The sequence below is a fragment of the Thalassophryne amazonica genome, chromosome 13, assembly GCF_902500255.1.
Source record: "Thalassophryne amazonica chromosome 13, fThaAma1.1, whole genome shotgun sequence".
NCBI classification, from domain to species: domain Eukaryota; kingdom Metazoa; phylum Chordata; class Actinopteri; order Batrachoidiformes; family Batrachoididae; genus Thalassophryne; species Thalassophryne amazonica.
The window spans coordinates 41,899,928-41,921,633 of record NC_047115.1 but is presented as its reverse complement, the minus strand read 5'-3'; the positions used below and the strand labels follow the sequence as shown (position 1 = coordinate 41,921,633).

The following is a 21,706-nucleotide window of genomic DNA, read 5'->3' as shown; positions in this document are numbered from 1 at the left end:
ACAAGAAATACACACAAAGTGCACATAGTGCATACAGTATGATGCCTTCAATGCAGATTCTAAGCTGTGCTTTGGCGCTAACGGTAAAGTCAGACCTACTTTGACTCTGCTGTGCTGTCAGCCCTCCAGGCATGTTTTTTTAGAAAGTGTTTATTCCTCGCTCTCTAACATATGCTGGTTAGCAGTACACACAGACACTCCAGCATATGCTGGCAAGCCTCTGTCAGTGCCCTTTAACGACACTCGGGGGAAAAGTAAAGGTCAACAACACACATGCAAGCACGCCTGCTTGCTCGCATCTTCTGGCTCCCACAAAGACTGAGATATTGTTAATAGAAGCACTTTTAGCATTAACCCCAACTGAGCCTGTTATGGCCTTTCACACTTAGCAAACAGATATAAGCAAACAGTAATGAGGCATGCATATATATTTTAATGCTTATATTGAGAGCATAAAAGGATGAGAAATTTGTATGGTTGCAGCAGGTAACTCTGGAAAGTGTGTGTGGCAGGTGATCTTCAGGAGCATGAATGGTGGCCTATGGTCAAGACCTTACACATTTATTCTGAAGTTGGCTCATATTATGATTTGGCACTGTATAAAAAAATTAATTGAATGCAGCAGGAAATAAGTCACAGCTTTGTCAGGCATTCTGTTCTTATCAACTCAGAGAAGACTTTATCTGGAAGTCTACATCATCTGAACTTCACTTGACACTTCTGTCAAAAAGAGCACATCCACCAACCCTCTAGAGACCAGTGTACATTAATAACGCAGGAGAAACTGTTAATGGTATATTTGTTCAATACTAGATTTATCTTTTTTGCTTTCTGATGCTGCATTCCCATGTCGGCTGGAGAAAAATCATTATCATTATAGCAGAATCACTGTCATCTGCAGCGGACACATAGTACATGATGATGTTCAAGACGCTGACATTTTTTCAGTTTTAACGAGACAGGCAATAATTACTTAATTGAAAGATGCACACAGAGTTTGTGTACACTATTATATGAATGAAATGGAGCATAAGGGTATACACTCACCGGCACTTTATTAGGTACAAATTTCAATTGTTTTTAAACACAAATAGCTAATGAGTCAGTCACATGGTTAGACATCTAGGCGTGGTCAAGATGACTTGCTGAAGTTCAAACCGAGCATCAGAAAGGGATTTAATTGACTTTCAATTGTACCCATGGTTGTTGGTACCAGACACACTGGTTTTGAGTATTTCAGAAATTGCTGATCTACTGGGATTTGCACACACCAACCATCTCTAGGGTTTACAGAGAATTTTCCAAAAAGGAGAAGATGTCCAGTGAGCGGTGGTTGTGTGGACAAAAATGCCTTGTTGATGTCAAGAGGTCAGACGAGACTAGGCAGACTGGTTGAGTGGGTGACTGTGTGATGCTATCATGTCAGTATGGACCAACATCTCTGAGGCATGTTTCCAAAATCTTGTTGAATCTATTGTCACGAAGATTTAAGGCAGTTCTGAAGGCAAAAAGGGTCCATCCCAGTACTAGCAAGGTGTACCTAATAAAGTGGTCGGTGAGTGTATACTGGAGATACCACACCATCTTACTTTGCAAAATTGTAGATTTTACTAGAGTGAATGGTGAAATTTCTTGACACTTCATGCTGTTGTAACAGTACAAAATTAATATGAGCATCTCACACTGCCAAACTACTTATGAAGTGCTATTTTAGTCACTTCTGTGAAAAATTCCTTACCATTACCCCCACTCCTGTACAGGTCTTTATGCAATTATGTGAAGTGACAAGTGCTTCTTGAATCTGTTGTGCCACACTTACAAGTCCATTGTATTAAAGAAATGTAAGAGGATTTGGGAGACATTTACAAAAAATGTTCCTGCATGACGCCCAGTGTATTTATTATTTTGCTATGCAAGAGTCTGGGTTTTACATTTTTCTGCGTATTCACCATTGCTGATCGCACCTGTCACTTCATTGCTGTCATTTTAGAGAGTTTCCAGGTGGTGGTTAGAGGCAATGGTTTTCTCCAAGCAAGAAACACTGACCAGGTCCTCTGCAGCTTCAAACTCAACGATACACACACAGTTGGTAAGAGGAGCAAATGCACACAAATATGCACACACCCACAACAAATACTATAAAAATAAACACCAGTTCATCTTGGAAAGAAAGTACCTCTTGCAACATCAACGGCACATTTTAGAGTGGTCTATTATTGCACGTGTCCAATAATCATGCTGCTTCATCAGCATCTCGATGCCATATCTACGACATAGATGCAGGGTTCTCACCAGGATTTTTCAACAGTATAGGGGGGAATTTAACGGGCCATAGGTGCACAACGAGCGTTGCAGGCGCAAGTATTGTAGTAGGGTCTGGGGCCTCCCCTGAGAACATTTCGAAATTTATAACCCTTTGAAACACTATTTCCTGCATTTTGAGGGCCCAATTTGTGTTACTAACTGGAACGTTAACGTGTGACATGTCCTTTAAAAAATAAGGGGAAAAGCCTCCTATGCTGGTTAACTCACAGCATAGGGGTTCCAAATCAAAGCATAGGGAATCCAAATCACAGCATAGAGGTGCAAATCACAGCATAGGGGATCCAAATCACAGCATAGGGGATCCAAATCACAGCATAGAGGTGCAAACGCACAGCATAGGGGATCCAATCACGGGATCCAAATCACAGCATAGGGAATGCAAATCACAGCATAGGGGCCCAAATCACAGCATAGGGGATCCAAATCACAGCATAGGGGCCCAAATCACAGCATAGGGATCCAAATCACAGCATAGGGGCCCCTATGTTCAACTACGCTGGTAGAATCTCTGAGATGCATTATCTTGGTAAAGCTGAAGTTCCCACAAACATGGATTTTAACAAATTTGTGAAGAAAATAAACATTTTGTGTGCTTCAAAGAAGTCTTAGATCCTTTATCTTTTACTTCCACTTACAAAAAATGGGAGCAAAAATGAAGATGTTACATTTTTGCTGTTGTTGCTGCTTCCTGCAGATGAGAGACCAGCCAGAATAGAAGATACCATCCTGCTCTGTCCTGCTCCTGTTGTAGGTGAGGTGGGGAGGTAAGCTGCATATCTCTTATGGCTCATTTGCACAAACCTTCTCTCTCTCTCTGTGTCTCTGTGTTGCTGCTGCTGCAAAGCTGCAGCTCCAGTCACGAGTGTCCACACACAGGTGCAGCACTCCGAGCATAGATCTTCAGCAGCTGCACACAAGTTTGTTGTGGACTTAGAAGACTGTTGTCCTTGAACAAATGAAGGCCAAAGTCATCGAGTGTCTGTGATCAATCAGTGTTTGTCAGAGCTAACGAAGCCCGACACCAATCACAAGGGGACAACAGGTAGCAGAGCCCAGGAACATGATCTTAATGAGAGCCTTCTGGAGAGAACCTCCGTAACAATCGATGCGCTTGTGTGAATTTCTCCGCTTGTTTCTGTCCCTCTCTATATCTGACACTTCAGCAGAGAGAAAGTGTGAGTGTAAAGTTTCCTCTCGGGGCTTTGAGCTTTGCTTTGGGGGATTCAGAGCCAGATTTTCTGCAGGGAAGACAGCGCACTGCCGAGGCTTGGCTCGGAGAGCGCAGCTGCCCATAGGCTCCCGTCTTTTGCCGCTTGCAGTTTTGTGCATAATTATACACTCCAGCCTGCAGCCTCAGACGTCTCTGAGTCATCGTCTGTCTTGTTGCTGTCACCTCAGATTTGTAGGTGTGATTTGCGCTTGTCTTGTCCGCCAGTGAACAAGTGCTCCTTTGATGGAGAAGTTCTCAGACGCTGGTGGATGAAATAGAATTTAGCTTTCACACATTGTGGTTAAGATTACAGTCCCCTCCAAAAGTATTGGAACAGAAAGGCCAATTCCTTTGTTTTTTGCTGTTTACTGAAGACATTTGGATTTAAGACCAAAAGATGAATATGAGGTCAGAATTTTAGCTTTTATGTCCTGGTATTTACACGTAAATGTGTTAAACAACTCAGGACATACTTACGTTCTTTATTAGACCACACAATTTTTAAGTGAACAAAAGTAAAGGAAAAAAATTATCGTAAAGTAAATAATATTTAATATTTTGTGGCATAATCCTTGCTTAATGTCCCTGGAGCCTGTGAGCCATGGACATCACCAAACTGTTGCATTCTTCATTTGTGATGCTATTCCAGGCTTTTCCCACAGATTCCTTCAGTTCTTGTTTGTTTCGGGGGGTTACTCCCTTCAGCCTCCTCAGGAGGTGAAGTCCATGCTGCTCTATTGGGTTACGGTCAGGTGATCGACTTGGCCAGGCTAAAACCTTCCAGTTTTTTTCCCTGATGAAGTCCTTTGTGTTGTTGGCAGTTTTCTTTGGGCCATTGTCGTGCTGCAAGATAGACAACTCGTTTCTGTACACTTTGGAATTTCAGTTTCAATTTATTTTCATTTATACGAGGTCTGTCCGTAAAGTATAGGTCCTTTTTATTTTTTTTTCAAAAACTATATGGATTTCATTCATATGTTTTTTACGTCAGACATGCTTGAACCCTCGTGCGCATGCGTGAGTTTTTCCACGCCTGTCGGTGACGTCATTCGCCTGTGAGCACTCCTTGTGGGAGGAGTCGTCCAGCCCCTCGTCGGAATTCCTTTGTCTGAGAAGTTGCTGAGAGACTGTCGCGTTGTTTGATCAAATTTTTTCTAAACCTGTGAGACACATCGAAGTGGACATGGTTCGAAAAATTAAGCTGGTTTTCCAGTGAAAATTTTAACAGCTGATGAGAGATTTTGAGGTGATTCTGTCGCTTTAAGGACTTTTCACGGTGCGAGACGTCGTGCAGCGCTCTCAGGCACCGTCGTCAGCCTGTTTCAAGCTTAAAACCTCCACATTTCAGGCTCTGTTGATCCAGGACGTCGTGAGAGAACAGATAAGTTTCAGAAGAAGTCGCTTTCAGCATTTTATCCGGATATTCCACTGTTAAAGGAGATTTTTTTAATGAAAGACGTGCGGGCGGATTGCAGCGTCGGCTCGCAGCCGCCCGCGACGCTCCGTCACAGGAAAACACCTCTGTTGGAAGCCTTAAGGACAAGTTGAACATCTCCAGTTGGAACATCTCCAGCTGATAAACAATTTCTCATATACTCACTCCACTGAAAGCCATCAAAAGCCAACTGGATTTTAAGAAATGGTTATCAACACGGAGGTGTTTTTCCTGTGCCGCCGCGCCGCGTCGGCTGCGTCCCGACGCGTTGGACCCGTTCCGCACGTCTTTCATTTAAAAAAATCTCCTTTAACAGTGGAATATCCAGATAAATGCTGAAACCGACTTCTTCTGAAACGTCTCTGTTCTCTCACGACGTCCTGGATCAATAGAGCCTGAAATGTGGAGGTTTTAAGCTTGAAACAGGCTGATGACGCTGCCTGAGAGCGCTGCACGACGTCTCGCACCGTGAAAAGTCCTTAAAGCGACAGAATCACCTCAAAATCTCTCATCAGCTGTTAAAATTTTCACTGAAAACCAGCTTAATTTTTCGAACCATGTCCACTTCGCTGTGTCTCACAGGTTTAGAAAAATTTTGATCAAACAAAGCGCCAGTCTCTCAGCAACTTCTCAGACAAAGGAATTCCGACGAGGGGCTGGACGACTCCTCCCACAAGGAGTGCTCACAGGCGAATGACGTCACCGACAGGCGTGGAAAAACTCACGCATGCGCACGAGGGTTCAAGCATGTCTGACGTAAAACATATGAATGAAATCCATATAGTTTTTGAAAAAAATAAAAAAGGACCTATACTTTACGGACAGCCCTCGTATAGCACCAAATCACAACAAGGTTGTGATTTGGTGCTATATAACAAACATAACTCAAAAGTTCTTGTTTGACAAGGTAGCGTTTCTTATTCACCGGCAGCCACCTGTTAGTCGTTCTCCCTTTTCAGCACAGGATTTCTTGGATTATTTAGAGAAGAAATAGAAGATAGGCTGAGCATATCTCAGCACGCTTCGGCCCAGCCCATTAAAACTGGCTATGGAGGTGGCTGCTACCACTGAGGTGTTACCTAGATTTTCAGAATTTAATAGTATTTCATTAGGCGTGCTGACAAAACTCGTGGCATCTACAAAAAGCACAGCCTGTTTATTTGATCCCATACCAACAAAACTGTTTAAGGACCTGTGGTCCACTCTTGGGCCGACTGTGCTGGAAATTATTAATCTGTCGTTAATCTCTGGATCTGTTCCAAAATGTTTTAAATCTGCAGTGATTAAACCATTACTTAAGGAAATCTAATCTTGACCTAGTGTATTGAAAAATTACAGGCCAATATCAAATCTATCATTCTGTTCCAAATATTAGAAAAGGTGGTTTCGCAGCAGCTCGTAGACCACCTCACTGAGAATGATCTTTTTTGAGCCGCTGCAGTCTGCTTTTAGGAAATATCACGCCACAGAGACATCACTCACTAAAGTAGTGAATGTTCTTCTGCGAGCAATGGACTCACACACCACTACGGCTTTGGTGTTGTTAGATCTCAGTGCTGCGTTAGATACCGTGGATCATCATATTTTGCTCGATAGGTTGGAGAATCTTTTTGGGATTACTGGAAGTGCCCTTGCCTGGTTGACGTCATATCTGTCCAGTCGTTCTCAATGTGTTTTGTATAATGGCACTACCTCTAACCTTAGTGACATGAGATTTGGGGTTCTACAGAGATCTGTTTTAGGCCCCTTGCTTTTCTCCCTGTATGTAGCACCGCTTGAGCGTATAATCAATCAATCAATCAAGTTTATTTCTATAGCACTTTACAACAGTTTTCACTGAACCAAAGTGCTTTCCAATAGTACCAACTAAAGCTAAAATAAAAGAACAGTACGAAAAAACACATAAAAGCATAATAAGAGCATCCAAATAGAATAAAAATAGACAAAAAAAGTGTCAAAGCAATTATGTGCAAAAAGCTGCCCTGAACAAGTACGTTTTTAACTTAGCTTTAAACAGAGGCAAACTATTAATGGACCTCAGTTCAGGAGGTAATGCATTCCACAACTTAGGACCTGCTACTGCGCTCTGGTTGACATTCCTGCTGTCAGCATGCCAATTGCACGCTCCCTCAAATCTTGCGACATCTGTGGCATTGTGCTGTGTGATAAAACTGCACCTTTCAGAGTGGCCTTTTATTGTGGGCAGTCTAAGGCACACCTGTGCACTAATCATGGTGTCTAATCAGCATCTTGGTATGGCACACCTGTGAGGTGGGATGGATTATCTCAGCAAAGGAGAAGTGCTCACTATCACAGATTTAGACTGGATTGTGAACAATATTTGAGGGAAATGGTGATATTGTGTATGTGGAAAAAGTTTTAGATCTTTGAGTTCATCTCATACAAAATGTGAGCAAAACCAAAAGTGTTGCATTTATATTTTTGTTGAGTGTACATGCCGATAACTGCAGGAAATCTCACTCCCATAAAATCCCTGGAGGACTGTCTTCTATCAGTGAAAGGTTGGATGTCTAGTAACTTCCTACTTTTAAACTTTGATAAGCCTGAGATGATGGTTCTTGGTCCAGCGAAACATCGGCATCAGTTTGACCAGCTGGCGCTCGGCCTGGGTTCGTGTGTCATACATCATACGGACAAAAATGAGGAACCTTGGGGTAATTTTTGATCCCACGCTGTCTTTTGACCTCCACATCAGGGATGTTACTAGGACTGCTTTTTTCCATCTGCAAAATATAGCGAGGATCCGCCCCATCCTGTCAATGGCTGATGCTGAGACCCCGATTCATGTTTTTGTTTCTTCTAGACTAGATTATTGTAATGTTCTATTTTCAGGGTTTTCGCAGTCCAGCATTAGGGGTCTTCAGCTTTTTCAGAATGCTGCTGCCAGATTGTTGACACATAGCAGAAGGTCTGAACACATCACACCCATTTTGGCATCCTTGCACTGGCTCCCTGTCTCTGTGAGAGCAGATTTTAATGTTTTGTTATTGAACAACTTATAAAGTTGTTCATGGACTGGTGCCATCTTATCTGGCTGATCTGGTGGAACTTTACGTGCCAGCCTGGGCTTTGCAGTCGCAGGATGCGGGCACTTCTCTGTGTTCCCAGGGTGAAGAAGAAGTCAGCAGGTCAAAGAGCCTTTTCTCATCGTGCACCCACCCTGTGGAGCAGTCTTCCTGTGACCATGAGGCAGTCTGAGTCTGTGGACATTTTTAAGTCAAAACTGAAAACCCATTTTTATTCTCTTTCTTATGAATAGTTTTTATTTTTTTTTTATCTGTTTTATTCTTTTACTTGTGCTTTTAATTATTAATTATTGAATTTTTTAAAATTCATTTTTAATTATTTATTTAAATTTTATGTTGACTTGTTTTATGTAAGGCGCCTTGAGACGGCTTTTGCTGTGATTTGGCGCATTATAAGCTAATTAAATTAATTAAATTAATTAAGGTTGCTTCAAGGCACTTCACACAAGTAAGGTCTAACCTTACAAACCCCCAGAGCAACAGTAGCAAAGAAAAACTCCCTCTGAGGAAGAAACCTCAAGCAGACCAAACTCAAAGAGGTGACCCTCTGCTTGGCCATCATTCTGCTGTTACCAAAATCAGTTATATCTTCAATAAATATTAATGAGCCTGTTCCAGAAGCAGCCATTCAATCCCAAGCCGTGACATTACATCTACCATGTGTCACAGATGTGCTTGTATGCTTCGGATCATAAGCAGTTCCTTTCTTTCACTTGGTAGACATTAATCTTAATCTTGTCAGTCCATAAGTCTACGTTCCAGAACTTTTGTGCTTCATCTCTGTTCTTCTTTGCAAATTCTAATCTGACCTTTCAATTCTTACTGCTGATGAGTGGTTTGCATCTTGTGGCATGGCCTCTAGATTTCTGCTCTTCTTTGAACATTGGATTGTGATACCTTCACCTCTGCACTGTGGAGTTGGTGGTGATGTCACTGACTGACATTTTTGGGGTTTTCTTTCCAGCTCTCACAATATTTCTGTCATCATTCTGTTGTTTTTCTTGGCCAACCTGTTCGATGTCTGTTGCTCAGTACCCCAGTAGTTTCTTTCTTTTTCAGGACATTCCAAGTTGTTGTGCTGGCTCTGCCCAATGTTTGTCTAATGGCCCTGATCGATTTTCCTTCTTTTCTCAGCTTCAAAATGGCTTTTCTCCCATAGACAGCTCTCTGGTCTTCAGTCTTTATAGGTTAAACCAAAGTCTAAAACCTACACTAGTCATGTGGAGCTATTTAATGTTTGAACAATCAACCTAAAAGGCAACACCCGGGCAACAAGAAACACCGCTCAGTCACATGCTCCAATAGTTTTGCTCACTTGAAAAATGGGTGGGTTCAAACAAAGGGTGGTATAGTCTGAGTTGTTTAAACAAAACTAATGAAAATACCAGGAAATAAAAGCTGAAATTCTGAATTTTTGTCTCATGTCATCTTTTTATCTCAACAACCCAATTTTTTTTTCAGTGAATAACATATATCTGGTAGTAGGCAGTTGAATTTTACTTTTAAATGCAATATTTGCACATCTAGTACAAATTTAATCATGCCCCGATCACAAAACAACCTCAGCAGCCACCAACACTGTTGACATGTTGTAACATCTCTTAGTAATGCTCCAAGACTGAGTGGTCAGCTTCGGGGTGGGGATGATATTGATGGTTAAATTATTCTTGGGGTTGGATGGATAGACAAGGATTCATTTTTGGGTATACTGGGTCTGATGAAGTAGTTCCGTCTTGGTCCGTATTGGTGGTATCCTAGACATCAATCAGTGGCACCATGGGTTCAGCACCATGGTTACCGCCTACAAATTTGTGGTATACAACAGCGAATATCACTGAGTGTCATGACCCACAGGAAAGTGTGTAATAACAAACTCCAACCTCCAGGACTGAAATATGAAGCGACAACAGAAGCGCAAATCTTGCAGTTCCTTGAATGCAAACTTCAGCCTGGTGCCAAAAGGGAAACAATCCCCTTGAACCACTATGTTAAAATGGCCCAACGGTGATGGCAGCATGGAGTAGTTAGGTTTGTGGTGAGCTCTTGCAGAGTTGCGTATATATATTTTTTTATTTGTTACCTGGCACTCTTGCTGATTTAGCAAGTAAATGTAGTTTTGAGGTTTTTATTCACCACGCTTATCTGTTCTGATCATTACAATGTTGGCTAAGCCCAAAACGAGGGCAACACCGTTCAGACTCAACCTGCAGCCTCTCACCCGCGGTGGCTCACCGTCCTGCAGTGGATCCTCTTCGCCAATGGAGGCTAATGGGGTTACTGATGTTCAGCTCCCTCCTGCTATCGATGTCGTCACACTTAAATCCCACACACACTCATGTGGGACACGGGGTAAACACCAGTACTGTTCTGCCCAGTTGGCAGCTCTGCAATTACTGAGGCAATATGTAAGTCATAGAATTTAATACCCAAGCCATCCATTATAAGAACCATCACCCAGTTTGCAAATACATAAGTCTCGTATAAGCCCTGACACATGTTATTGCTGGTGTTTAAAGCCAGATTCCATAGCATCAAGCGAATAAGAGTTAAGACCCCTGGATAGGACACCAGTCTGACACAGGTACCCATTTAGAGCTGGTTAGATGGAGACATGTACATTAAGTGTCTTGTCCAAAGACATAGACAGGTAGCATCAGTGGGATTCAAACCCAGGTCTAATTGTCAGGCCAGCCTCCTTATCCACTCAGCTACCTGCTCTACAGTAGGCAAAAAATAGGTATTAATCAAAAGTTTAGTCTGTTAGCATGTGCTTGTTTGGTAACTGAGAAATGAGGGGGGGGTGTACGGGCTGCGTTTATCCTACCCAGGTCACCCCAGTCTTACACACACTCCACCTCTTTACACAGTTATGGGTTGGCCAGGAGATACCAGTGGTGGGCACTGTTCAGCTAATCCGAGAACCGATAATTATTAAAGCTAATGTTTTTGTTAGAGGATTAGCTTTTCAGATAAGTTCGGACCAATTATCTTCCGATAAATTTAGTTCTGATAACTTTCAGTCCGATAGCTTTTTTTTTTTTGCTGGTAAAGTGAGCAAAGTTTATCAAAATCGTTTGTAAACCCTGAAATCAAACATTTTAATCCCTGTCGTGTGTAGATTAGTGGTTTATGGCAGACTGGCTGTCACTTGTTGATGACATCATGATTAAGCGCAAGACGTGATTGCCCGGCGTCGACACAACGAGCATTCAATCAATCAATTCAATTGTTCTTATATAGCGCCCAAATCACAACAAACAGTTGCCCCAAGGCGCTTTATATTGTAAGGCAAGGCCATACAATAATTGATGTAAAACCCCAACGGTCAAACGAACCCCTGTGAGCAAGCACTTGGCTACAGTGGGAAGGAAAAACTCCCTTTAACAGGAATAGAACCTCCAGCAGAACCAGGCTCAGGGAGGGGCAGTCGTCTGCTGGGACTGGTTGGGGGCTGAGGGAGAGAACCAGGAAAAAGACATGCTGTGGAGGGGAGCAGAGATCGATCACTAATGATTAAATGCAGAGTGGTGCATACAGAGCAAAAAGAGAAAGAAACAGTGCATCAGGGAACCCCCCAGCAGTCTACGTCTATAGCAGCATAACTAAGGGATGGTTCAGGGTCACCTGATCCAGTCCTAACTATAAGCTTTAGCAAAAAGGAAAGTTTTAAGCCTAATCTTAAAAGTAGAGAGGGTGTCTGTCTGTTGGGAAGGTGTCGTAGCACGGACCCACAACAGGGGGCGCAAATGAACGGACAATGAGTAAGCCAAAAGGTAACAATTTACTGTTGTGACAATACACAACTAAACATACAGAAATTACAAAGTCAATGAACACCAGGTGACGTGTGGGCAGGCTCGAAGATAGAAGACCCCGACGAGAGAGAGACCGCGTCCCACACGGCCTCCACCACCAACGGTCTGAAGAACACCGGAGCCGCCAAGTCCCGAATCCCCAGGTGACCTCTGTCTTCGGCTGTCGACCCTGGTACTGCTGGCAGAAAGCAGAGAAAAGATGAATGAGTGTAAATCCTTACACTCAGCGGTCTATAGTCTGTACACAGTTAGGAGGAGAACCTCCACCTCCGAATCACACACTCGTGCAGCTCCTAGTGTGACCACTTATATGTAGCGCGGTTGTCGTCGTCACGCTCCACGCCACTTCCCAGATAAGGGTGAACACCACAGGATACCGGCTGCAACAAAAGTTCAGAATCCTACACAACGTGTTAATCAGCAGAGAGATTACCTCACGGTAGTCGATTTCTCGGCGAGGAGGTGGAGTCACGATCCGGCTTTTAAGATGGTGATGATGATGATGAACGAGTGACAGCTGGTGCAGGGGATGAATGACAGCTGTCACTTCTTCAGGGTCCGGCGCCCTCCCGTGCTTGGAGCCCGCACTCCAAGCAGGGCGCCCTCTGGTGGTGGTGGGCCAGCAGTACCTCCTCTTCAGCGGCCCACATAACACTGTCTCCCTGATCTGAATTGGGAGCTGGTTCCACAGGAGAGGAGCCTGAAAGCTGAAGGCTCTGCCTCCCATTCTACTCTTACAAACCCTAGGAACTACAAGTAAGCCTGCAGTCTGAGAGCGAAGCGCTCTATTGGGGTGATATGGTACTACGAGGTCCCTAAGATAAGATGGGACCTGATTATTCAAAACCTTATAAGTAAGAAGAAGAATTTTAAATTCTATTCTAGAATTAACAGGAAGCCAATGAAGAGAGGCCAATATGGGTGAGATATGCTCTCTCCTTCCAGTCCCCGTCAGTACTCTAGCTGCAGCATTTTGAATTAACTGAAGGCTTTTTAGGGAACTTGTAGGACAACCTGATAATAATGAATTACAATAGTCCAGCCTAGAGGAAATAAATGCATGAATTAGTTTTCAGCACACTCTGAGACAAGACCTTTCTAATTTTAGAGATATTGCGTAAATGCAAAAAAGCAGTCCTACATATTTGTTTAATATGCGCTTTGAATGACATATCCTGATCAAAAATGACTCCAAGATTTCTCACAGTATTACTAGAGGTCAGGGTAATGCCATCGAGAGTAAGGATCTGGTTAGACACCATGTTTCTAAGATTTGTGGGGCCAAGTACAATAACTTCAGTTTTATCTGAGTTTAAAAGCAGGAAATTAGAGGTCATCCATGTCTTTATGTCTGTAAGACAATCCTGCAGTTTAGCTAATTGGTGTGTGTCCTCTGGCTTCATGGATAGATAAAGCTGGGTATCATCTGCGTAACAATGAAAATTTAAGCAATACCGTCTAATAATACTGCCTAAGGGAAGCATATATAAAGTGAATAAAATTGGTCCTAAGCACAGAACCTTGTGGAACTCCATAATTAACTTTAGTCTGTGAAGAAGATTCCCATTTACATGAACAAATTGTAATCTATTAGACAAATATGATCAAACCACCGCAGCGCAGTGCCTTTAATACCTATGGCATGCTCTAATCTCTGTAATAAAATTTTATGGTCAACAGTATCAAAAGCAGCACTGGGTCTAACAGAACAGCACAGAGATGAGTCCACTGTCCGAGGCCATAAGAAGATCATTTGTAACCTTCACTAATGCTGTTTCTGTACTATGATGAATTCTAAAACCTGACTGAAACTCTTCAAATAGACCATTCCTCTGCAGATGATCAGTTAGCTGTTTTACAACTACCCCTTTCAAGAATTTTTGAGGAGAAAGGGAGGTTGGAGATGGGCCTATAATTAGCTAAGATAGCTGGGTCAAGTGATGGCTTTTAAGTAATGGTTTAATTACTGCCACCTTAAAAGCCTGTGGTACATAGCCAACTAACAAAGATAGATTGATCATATTTAAGATCGAAGCATTAATAATGGTAGGCTTCCTTGAGCAGCCTTGGTAGGAATGGGGTCTAATAAACATGTTGATGGTTTGGATGAAGTAACTAATGAAAATAACTCAGACAGAACAATCGGAGAGAAAGAGTCTAACCAAATACCGGCATCACTGAAAGCAGCCAAAGATAACGATATGTCTTTGGGATGGTTATGAGTAATTTTTTCTCTAATAGTTAAAATTTTGTTAGCAAAGAAAGTCATGAAGTCATTACTAGTTAAAGTTAATGGAATACTCAGCTCAATAGAGCTCTGACTCTTTGTCAGCCTGGCTACAGTGCTGAAAAGAAACCTGGGGTTGTTCTTATTTTCTTCAATTAGTGATGAGTAGAAAGATGTCCTAGCTTTACGGAGGGCTTTTTTATAGAGCAACAGACTCTTTTTCCAGGCTAAGTGAAGATCTTCTAAATTAGTGAGACGCCATTTCCCCTCCAACTTACGAGTTATCTGCTTTAAGCTACGAGTTTGTGAGTTATACCACGGAGTCAGACACTTCTGATTTAAAGCTCTCTTTTTCAGAGGAGCTACAGCATCCAAAGTTGTCTTCAATGAGGATGTCAAACTATTGACGAGATACTCTATCTCCCTTACAGAGTTTAGGTAGCTACTCTGCACTGTGTTGGTATATGGCATTAGAGAACATAAAGAAGGAATCATATCCTTAAACCTAGTTACAGTGCTTTCTGAAAGACTTCTAGTGTAATGAAACTTATTCCCCACTGCTGGGTAGTCCATCAGAGTAAATGTAAATGTTATTAAGAAATGATCAGACAGAAGGGAGTTTTCAGGGAATACTGTTAAGTCTTCTATTTCCATACCATAAGTCAGAACAAGATCTAAGATATGATTAAAGTGGTGGGTGGACTCATTTACTTTTTGAGCAAAGCCAATAGAGTCTAATAATAGATTAAATGCAGTGTTGAGGCTGTCATTCTCAGCATCTGTGTGGATGTTAAAATTATTTTATTTCTTTGTGGCTGACGGGATAATTTAATCACCAAGACTTGGTGGGAGAGAGGAGATCTCACAGCGCAGCTGCAGGGACGTTTACACACCATTTTGGATAATCAGGACGCTTTATGTGGAATATTCTCTTCAGAATTTAATGAATCCCCGTGAAATTAACAGGTAAGAATTTATATTTACTACGTGTCTTTTACTCTGCCAGTCAATGCATTAATGAGCGTATTTCAGTTGTTTAAGCCGCAGGGTTCAAAGTGTGTGAAAAAAGCAGCAGCTTTTAGTTCAGAAATGATGGTGTATCTAATACTGAGATAAACTACTTCTAATACTGTGTTTTACTGCTTTTGAAAGATGATGACAGTGTTTGGGGTTTTATTTATTTATTTATTTTTATTCATTCATTTTTCGTGTGTTCTTTTTGTGTTTGTTATCCTTGAATTTACCCAGCAGCCCCTGCAGCGCTTAAAGTGAAACTGGTTTATCAGAAGCCGACAGTGTAATCTGATGTGGCCGTGTCCGAATAAAAGTTATCGGTTGTCGGTTATCTGTAATAAAGTTAAATTTTTTAGCAGGTTATCAGTTTAGCGGCATAAAAGATAACTTCAGTTATCGGATTAATGGTTATCAAAGCTAACTTTTTGGTTAGCTGTGCCCACCACAGATACACAGTAAATTTTGCAGAGTAAAATTTACTCTGCTGGTATTTGGTCCCAGTCCAAATACAGTTAAATATACTCTACCACAGTGCTAAATCAACTCTATCACAGTGTCAAATCAACTCTTACTGGAATAGAAACACTTGATTTGACAAGATGGTAGAGCTGATTTCACTCTATAATAGAGTGTATTTTACTCTATTTAGACTGGGACCTAATGTTATCCCAACAGAGTATATTGTACTCTGCAAATTTACTCTGTAGGCTGACTCGGGCACTGCCAACATGATGACATTTGGAGCCAGTCTGTTTGAGCTACAAAGCTGCTCTTCAGAAAACCTCTGGGTGACGTCAGGGAGGGTTTATCAAAGATATATAGTCTTGTGGTAATTATTTAGTGCCATTGTGCAGAAACTTGTCAAAGAACAGTGAAATACTCAAATCTATTCTTCCTTTTGTATGTCAAATCAAATTACACATGAACTCTTTTTGTGTGTGTGTGTGTTGGGGATGGGGGGGGGGGGGGGGGAGTTAAAGTCCTTACTTCAAACCTTAAACTCCCTCACATACTTCCTGCTCCACATGAGCCTTGTCGCATATAATGAAGTCACTGATGCCGATGTCACACAAATCAGTGTTGACTGGGAACCTTCCAGATGCAGAACCCAAACCCCACCACCACCACCCGCGCACACACACGGGGCAAAGACGTGTAGTGGGCAGATTGATGATTGATAGGGGCTGAGATCTCTCTGTCACAGAGGAGCTGATCTCCTGCCTGCCTGAAAGGCGTGACTGCATGATGGGGAAAGGTGAGACAGAAATGAGAGCACCTGCATCTGCGTACCTATTCCCTAATCAGTGTCAGCGTGGGTTACCAGTAAGAGCTGTGGAAAGCACGCAAGATGAGGCGAGCACAGTTGTTGAAAGGAGTAATGAGAGGATGTAGCAAAGGAAAAGACCTTCTGACCATCCCCCGCTTTGTTTCCTCTCTTCTATTCTGTCCCCATCCTGCAGTGACCTTCCCCCTCCTTAAATCTGAACCCAGCGCTCAATACCCCCCTTGTCTTCGCCGCCTCAGACCATCACAGCATAAAAACACTTTCTCCATTCTTTCACACACGATGATTCCACCCCCCACCCCCCCCAACCTACAGCATCTGTTGATTTTCTTTTTTGTGAGTAATATTCCTCAATGCCAGATATTTCTGTTATCTTCTCAAATGCAACAACGGCCCCTGCCCACAGTTTGTCATGCGATCAAAGGTGGAGATAACGGCGCTAAATTCCTGCAAATCGGAAGTTATTCAGTTATCTGCAGTTTCCACATGAAAGGGCTGGGTTGGGGTTTCCTGCTGTGGGCGGGGAACTCTTTAAGTCATCTTTACAGACTTTAAATGGACAATATAGGCAGACTAAATTACAACCCCAATTCCAATGGAGTTGGGACGTTGTGTAAAATGTAAATAAAAACAGAATAAAATGATTTGCAAATCCTCTTCAACCTATATTCAATTGAATACACCAAAAAGACAAGATATTTATGTTCAAAGTGATAAACGTTATTGTTTATGTGCAAATATTTGCTCATTTTGAAATGGATGCATGGAACACATTTCAAAAAAGTTGGGACAGTGGCAACAAAAGACTGGGAAAGTTGATGAATGCTCAAAGAACACATGTTTGGAACATTCCACAGGTGAACAGTTTAACTGGAAACAGGTGAGGGTATAAAAGAAGCATCCCCAAAAGGCTCAGTCGTTCACAAGCAAAGATGGGGTGAGGATCACCACTTTGTGAACAACTGCGTGAAAAAATAGTCCAACAGTTTAAGAACAATGTTTCTTAATGTTTAATTGCAAGGAATTTAGGGATTCCATCATCTACAGTCCATAATATAATCAGAAGATTCAGAGAATCTGGAGAACTTTCTACACGTATGCTGCAAGGTCGGAAACCAACATTGAATGCCCGTGACCTTCGATCCCTCAGGCAGCAGTGCATTAAAAACCAACATCATTGTGTAAAAGATCTTATCACATGGGCTCAGGAACACTTCAGAAAACCGCTGTCAGTTAACACAGTTCGTTGCTACATCTACAAGTGCAAGTTAAAACTCTACCGTGCAAAGTGAAAGCCATACATCAACAACATCCAGAAATGCCACCACCTTCTCTGGGCCTGAGCTCATTTGAAATGGACAGATGCAAAGTGGAAAAGTGTGCTGTGGTCTGATGAGTCCACATTTCAAATTGTTTTGTGGAATTCATGGACGTCGTGTCCTCTGGACAAAAGAGGAAAAAGACCATCCAGATTGTTACCGCCAGCATCTGTGATGGTATGGGGGTGTGTTAGTGCCCATGACATGGGCAACTTACACATCTGTGATAGCACCATCAATGTTGAAAGGTACATCCAGGTTTTGGAGCAACACATGCTGCCATCCAAGCAACGTCTTTTTCAGGGACGTCCCTGCTTATTTCAGCAAGACAATGCCAAGCCACATTCTACACGTGTTACAACAGCGTGGCTTTGTCGTAAAAGAGTGCTGGTACTAGACTGGCCTGCCTGCAGTCCAGACCTGTTGCCCATTGAAAATGTGTGGCGCATTATGAAGCGCAAAATACAAGAGACCCTGGACTGTTGAACAACTGAAGTCGTACATCAAGAAAGAATGGGAAAGAATTCCACCTACAAAGCTTCAGTTAGTGACCTCAGTTCCCAAACACTTATTGAGTGTTGTTAGAAGGAAAGGTGATGTAACACAGTGGTAAACATATCACTGTCCCAGCTTTTTTGAAACGTGTTGCAGGCATCCATTTCAAAATGAGCAAATATTTGCACAAAAACAATAAAGTTTATCAATTTGAACATTAAATATCTTGTCTTTGTGGTGTATTCAATTGAATATAGGTTGAAGAGGATTTGCAAATCATTGTATTCTGTTTTTATTTACATTTTACATAACGTCCCAACTTCATTGGAATTGGGGTTGTACAAAATGAGTTTGACATCCCGACAAGAGTTGGGATGTTAGACGATTCCATTGTCCATTGCTGATGGTGGACCAACATCACCACCATCATGATGCCACCACCAGACCCTGCCACACACATACACATGAATCCCACGGTCCTCTTCTAACACAAAAATATTTATTTCCCTGGAGATGATATTGAGCACTGATTAATGTGTACATCAAGGAGTGTCAACCAGGGAGTGCACAAATGAAGGATACCATCTTCACTGCGCTGGACACTCGCGAGCTGAGTGCACTCAGGCCAAATGTTCCCTGGGGGGATATGAGTCTATGAGCTTCGGAGTCCCATTTTCTTGCCAAGTGTAGTGGCTGTGATTTGCATTGCTGACTCCTCCCATTCCTTCCCCTCGGGAGGCAAACTCACGTTCTCCAGCAAGGGAGGTGGTCTCTCTCACCTGAAGGCTAAAAACCCAGGGCTCTGGCCTTGTGGCAAGCGGAATCCTTTTACTTTTCCTTTTGCTGAATGATGGGTTGGACTCAACTGGTGACAGCATCAGAAAATCAACCAAGAAGTGCTGTTATGCTGCATTCACATGTTGGCTGTAAGCAGCAGATGATAAAATATTTGTTCTGTTGTTTTCAGCCACAGGTTGATGGAAAAATTCCATCGCCTCTGGCTGTGAGCACATCAAAAGTAAAGAATTTTCAACTTCTGCCACTTGCCACGATGAAAAGGACAAACTGGGTGTTATTTTATTTTTAACAAGGAGGAAAGGCAGACAGCTGGAGATCGATTATTTAGGCAGGGAGTCACCCAGTTTTAATCAGGTAAACATGAATAATTTGTGTGATATTACAAAGAGGAATTAATCTGTCACTTCAGAAAAATGTGGCTTTTTAACATGCCACCAGAGCCAGGGTTTCCTGTTTTAATGTAACACTATAAAAATGCTAAAACTTGTTGCATCCTTCAATTAAGTAAATTATTGTCTATTTCGTTAGAACTCACAAATGACCACCCTTCACATTGTTACCTACATACTGCCACTGCAGACGACATGAGTTCTGGTATAATTACCACTATGATGGTTTTTTTAACTGCCAACATGTGAATGCAGCATTGTGGTAAATTGGGATTAGTAAAAAAAAGAAGCAATTAATTTCATTTATTATTTAATTTATGAGTAGCTATTTTAAAGAATTTAAAATAAAGTATGTACAGGCATTACTGTGGACATTGTGATATTTCAACTCGAGCCTCAACAGTCTCCTGCAGTGGCCCTAAAATGAGGTCTCCAGTTTGAGCACAAGTGTTTGTGCACTCCACGAGTCATGACCTTTTGTTCCACAGGGTGATCTACCTGCAGGTGACCATGAATGAAGGTCTGTCTTACATCACCAGCTCTGTTCACATCACTACCACTGAATGTGTGAGTACAGCTGCACATTACACTGATCACTGCTGTAGTGTAATATCACACACTGCTGCTTTTCACTCTATTTGAATTAACTTCCGTTCTTTATCCCCCCAACTTTTATTTTCTCCTGATTCTCTATCTGTCATCTTACTTTCTTCTTCTGAGGTCTCCTCTGTTGTGTCTCTCATCAGAGGAGGCTGTGAGTACCTCTGCATTTTGTTTTCACCTTTTCACACTTGTCTTCTACAGAGTGTGAATGACATCACTGACCCTGTGTGTGTGTGTGTGTGTGTGTGTGTGTGTGTGTGTGTGTGTGTGTGTGTGTGTGTGTGTGTGTGTGTGTGTGTGTGTGTGTGTGTGTGTGTGTGTGTGTGTGTGTGTGTGTGTGTGTGTGTGTGTGTGTAGTTCGACGGGACCATCATGTTGATATCGTTACTGGTGGTGTTCTTGCTGTTGGCTCTGCTTCTGATGTGGTGGTTTTGGCCTCTTTGCTGCACTGTGGTAAGTTTTAATATTTTATGATGTAGGCTGTTATGTCATCATCTATCCATTTTTGTGTGGACACATTCTTGTAAACACGATAATTCAAAAAATGTGCAGACTCTTGTTACTTATACCATAGATACTCAGTGGGGTGTAGCTCACCTGATTATATTTTAGGGTTGGTTTGCAGACGTCTGCATACTAATAAGGATCAGGTATTAGTGAGCATGTTAAGTCATGAACAACATTGTAAACACTTGAAACTTACACCACTGGTACCCTCTGTGTATTATATGAACTACATTTTAGGGTTGTTTGGTGTATTTGCACATTATTGAAAGTTAAGTGATTTGTTTTCTAACAGTATTCCTCGACAATACTTCATAAGCAGTGGTGAGCACACTTCCGATAATCCGATAATTATCAAAGATAATGTTTTCATTATCGGATTATCTTTTTAGATAACTTTAAAAACCATTATCGGACCAATTATCTTCCGATTAATTTTTGTCCGATAACTTTTAAACCAATAAACCATGCCGAACAGTGACAAGCATTTTTAAAATTTAAAATCAGTTCAGCACCCACCTGTTAAAAGTTTTGTAACAGACGCACAGTTATACCCTCTGCTAACACAAGAAAACTGCTTAACAAAACAACAGCATAATAATAATAATAATAACATTACAAGACGCACAACATTACAGGATGCACGATTAACCTGAAAACTCGGTCCAAAAAATTCCTGCATGAAAAATCATCTCCCACAGTGTAAAGCACGTTTTACAACATCATAAAACGTGCGCACATTCTCTCCACATGCAAAACATTTTGCGATGACAATTGCAGGGCTCCGTAAAAATGCCTGTTTTTACAAATAAAAAAATGGAATATTTTACAAAAGCACATTTATCTTTAAACACCAACACACGACAGACGTCACATTAACGTGTTGGTTTACATAATGAATGACTGAACCAATCAGTGTTTAGCAGAGGCACTTTTACCCAGAATCCTTTGCGATCTGTTTGTTACAAAACCTCAGAATTAGTGCATTATTCAACATTAAAAGATATATGTTATATTTTAACTTTGTACAAATGACAGAATTGACATTAATGGAGTTATTCTATCAGTATTAATGTTATTTATAAATCAAAACCATAACTCAGCATGACTTTATTTTTCAAGACCTCCGCCTGACCGGAGTGTTGTAATTGATAGAGAGCTGGTCTTACGGCTGCTCTCGGGGTGCCTCTGTGCTGGGAGTGCTGTAGTAAACAAGAGCTTCCAGCAGGGGCAGAATGTT

General features: G+C 41.8%; 1 protein-coding gene across 2 annotated transcripts in view; it reads left to right on the top strand.

Annotated features, from left to right (window-relative positions):
- antxr1d (ANTXR cell adhesion molecule 1d) overlaps positions 1-21,706 on the top strand; it is a 67,069-nt gene that overhangs the window by 29,268 nt on the left and 16,095 nt on the right. Inside the window, exons 10-13 of one of the 2 annotated variants that reach the window (XM_034184173.1) lie at positions 1,991-2,089; positions 3,020-3,089; positions 19,848-19,926; positions 20,320-20,415. In XM_034184173.1, coding sequence (XP_034040064.1) covers positions 1,991-2,089; positions 3,020-3,089; positions 19,848-19,926; positions 20,320-20,415 — 344 coding nt within the window. The remainder of the gene's footprint in view (positions 1-1,990; positions 2,090-3,019; positions 3,090-19,847; positions 19,927-20,319; positions 20,416-21,706) is intronic. The other variant, XM_034184174.1, reaches the window with a different exon arrangement.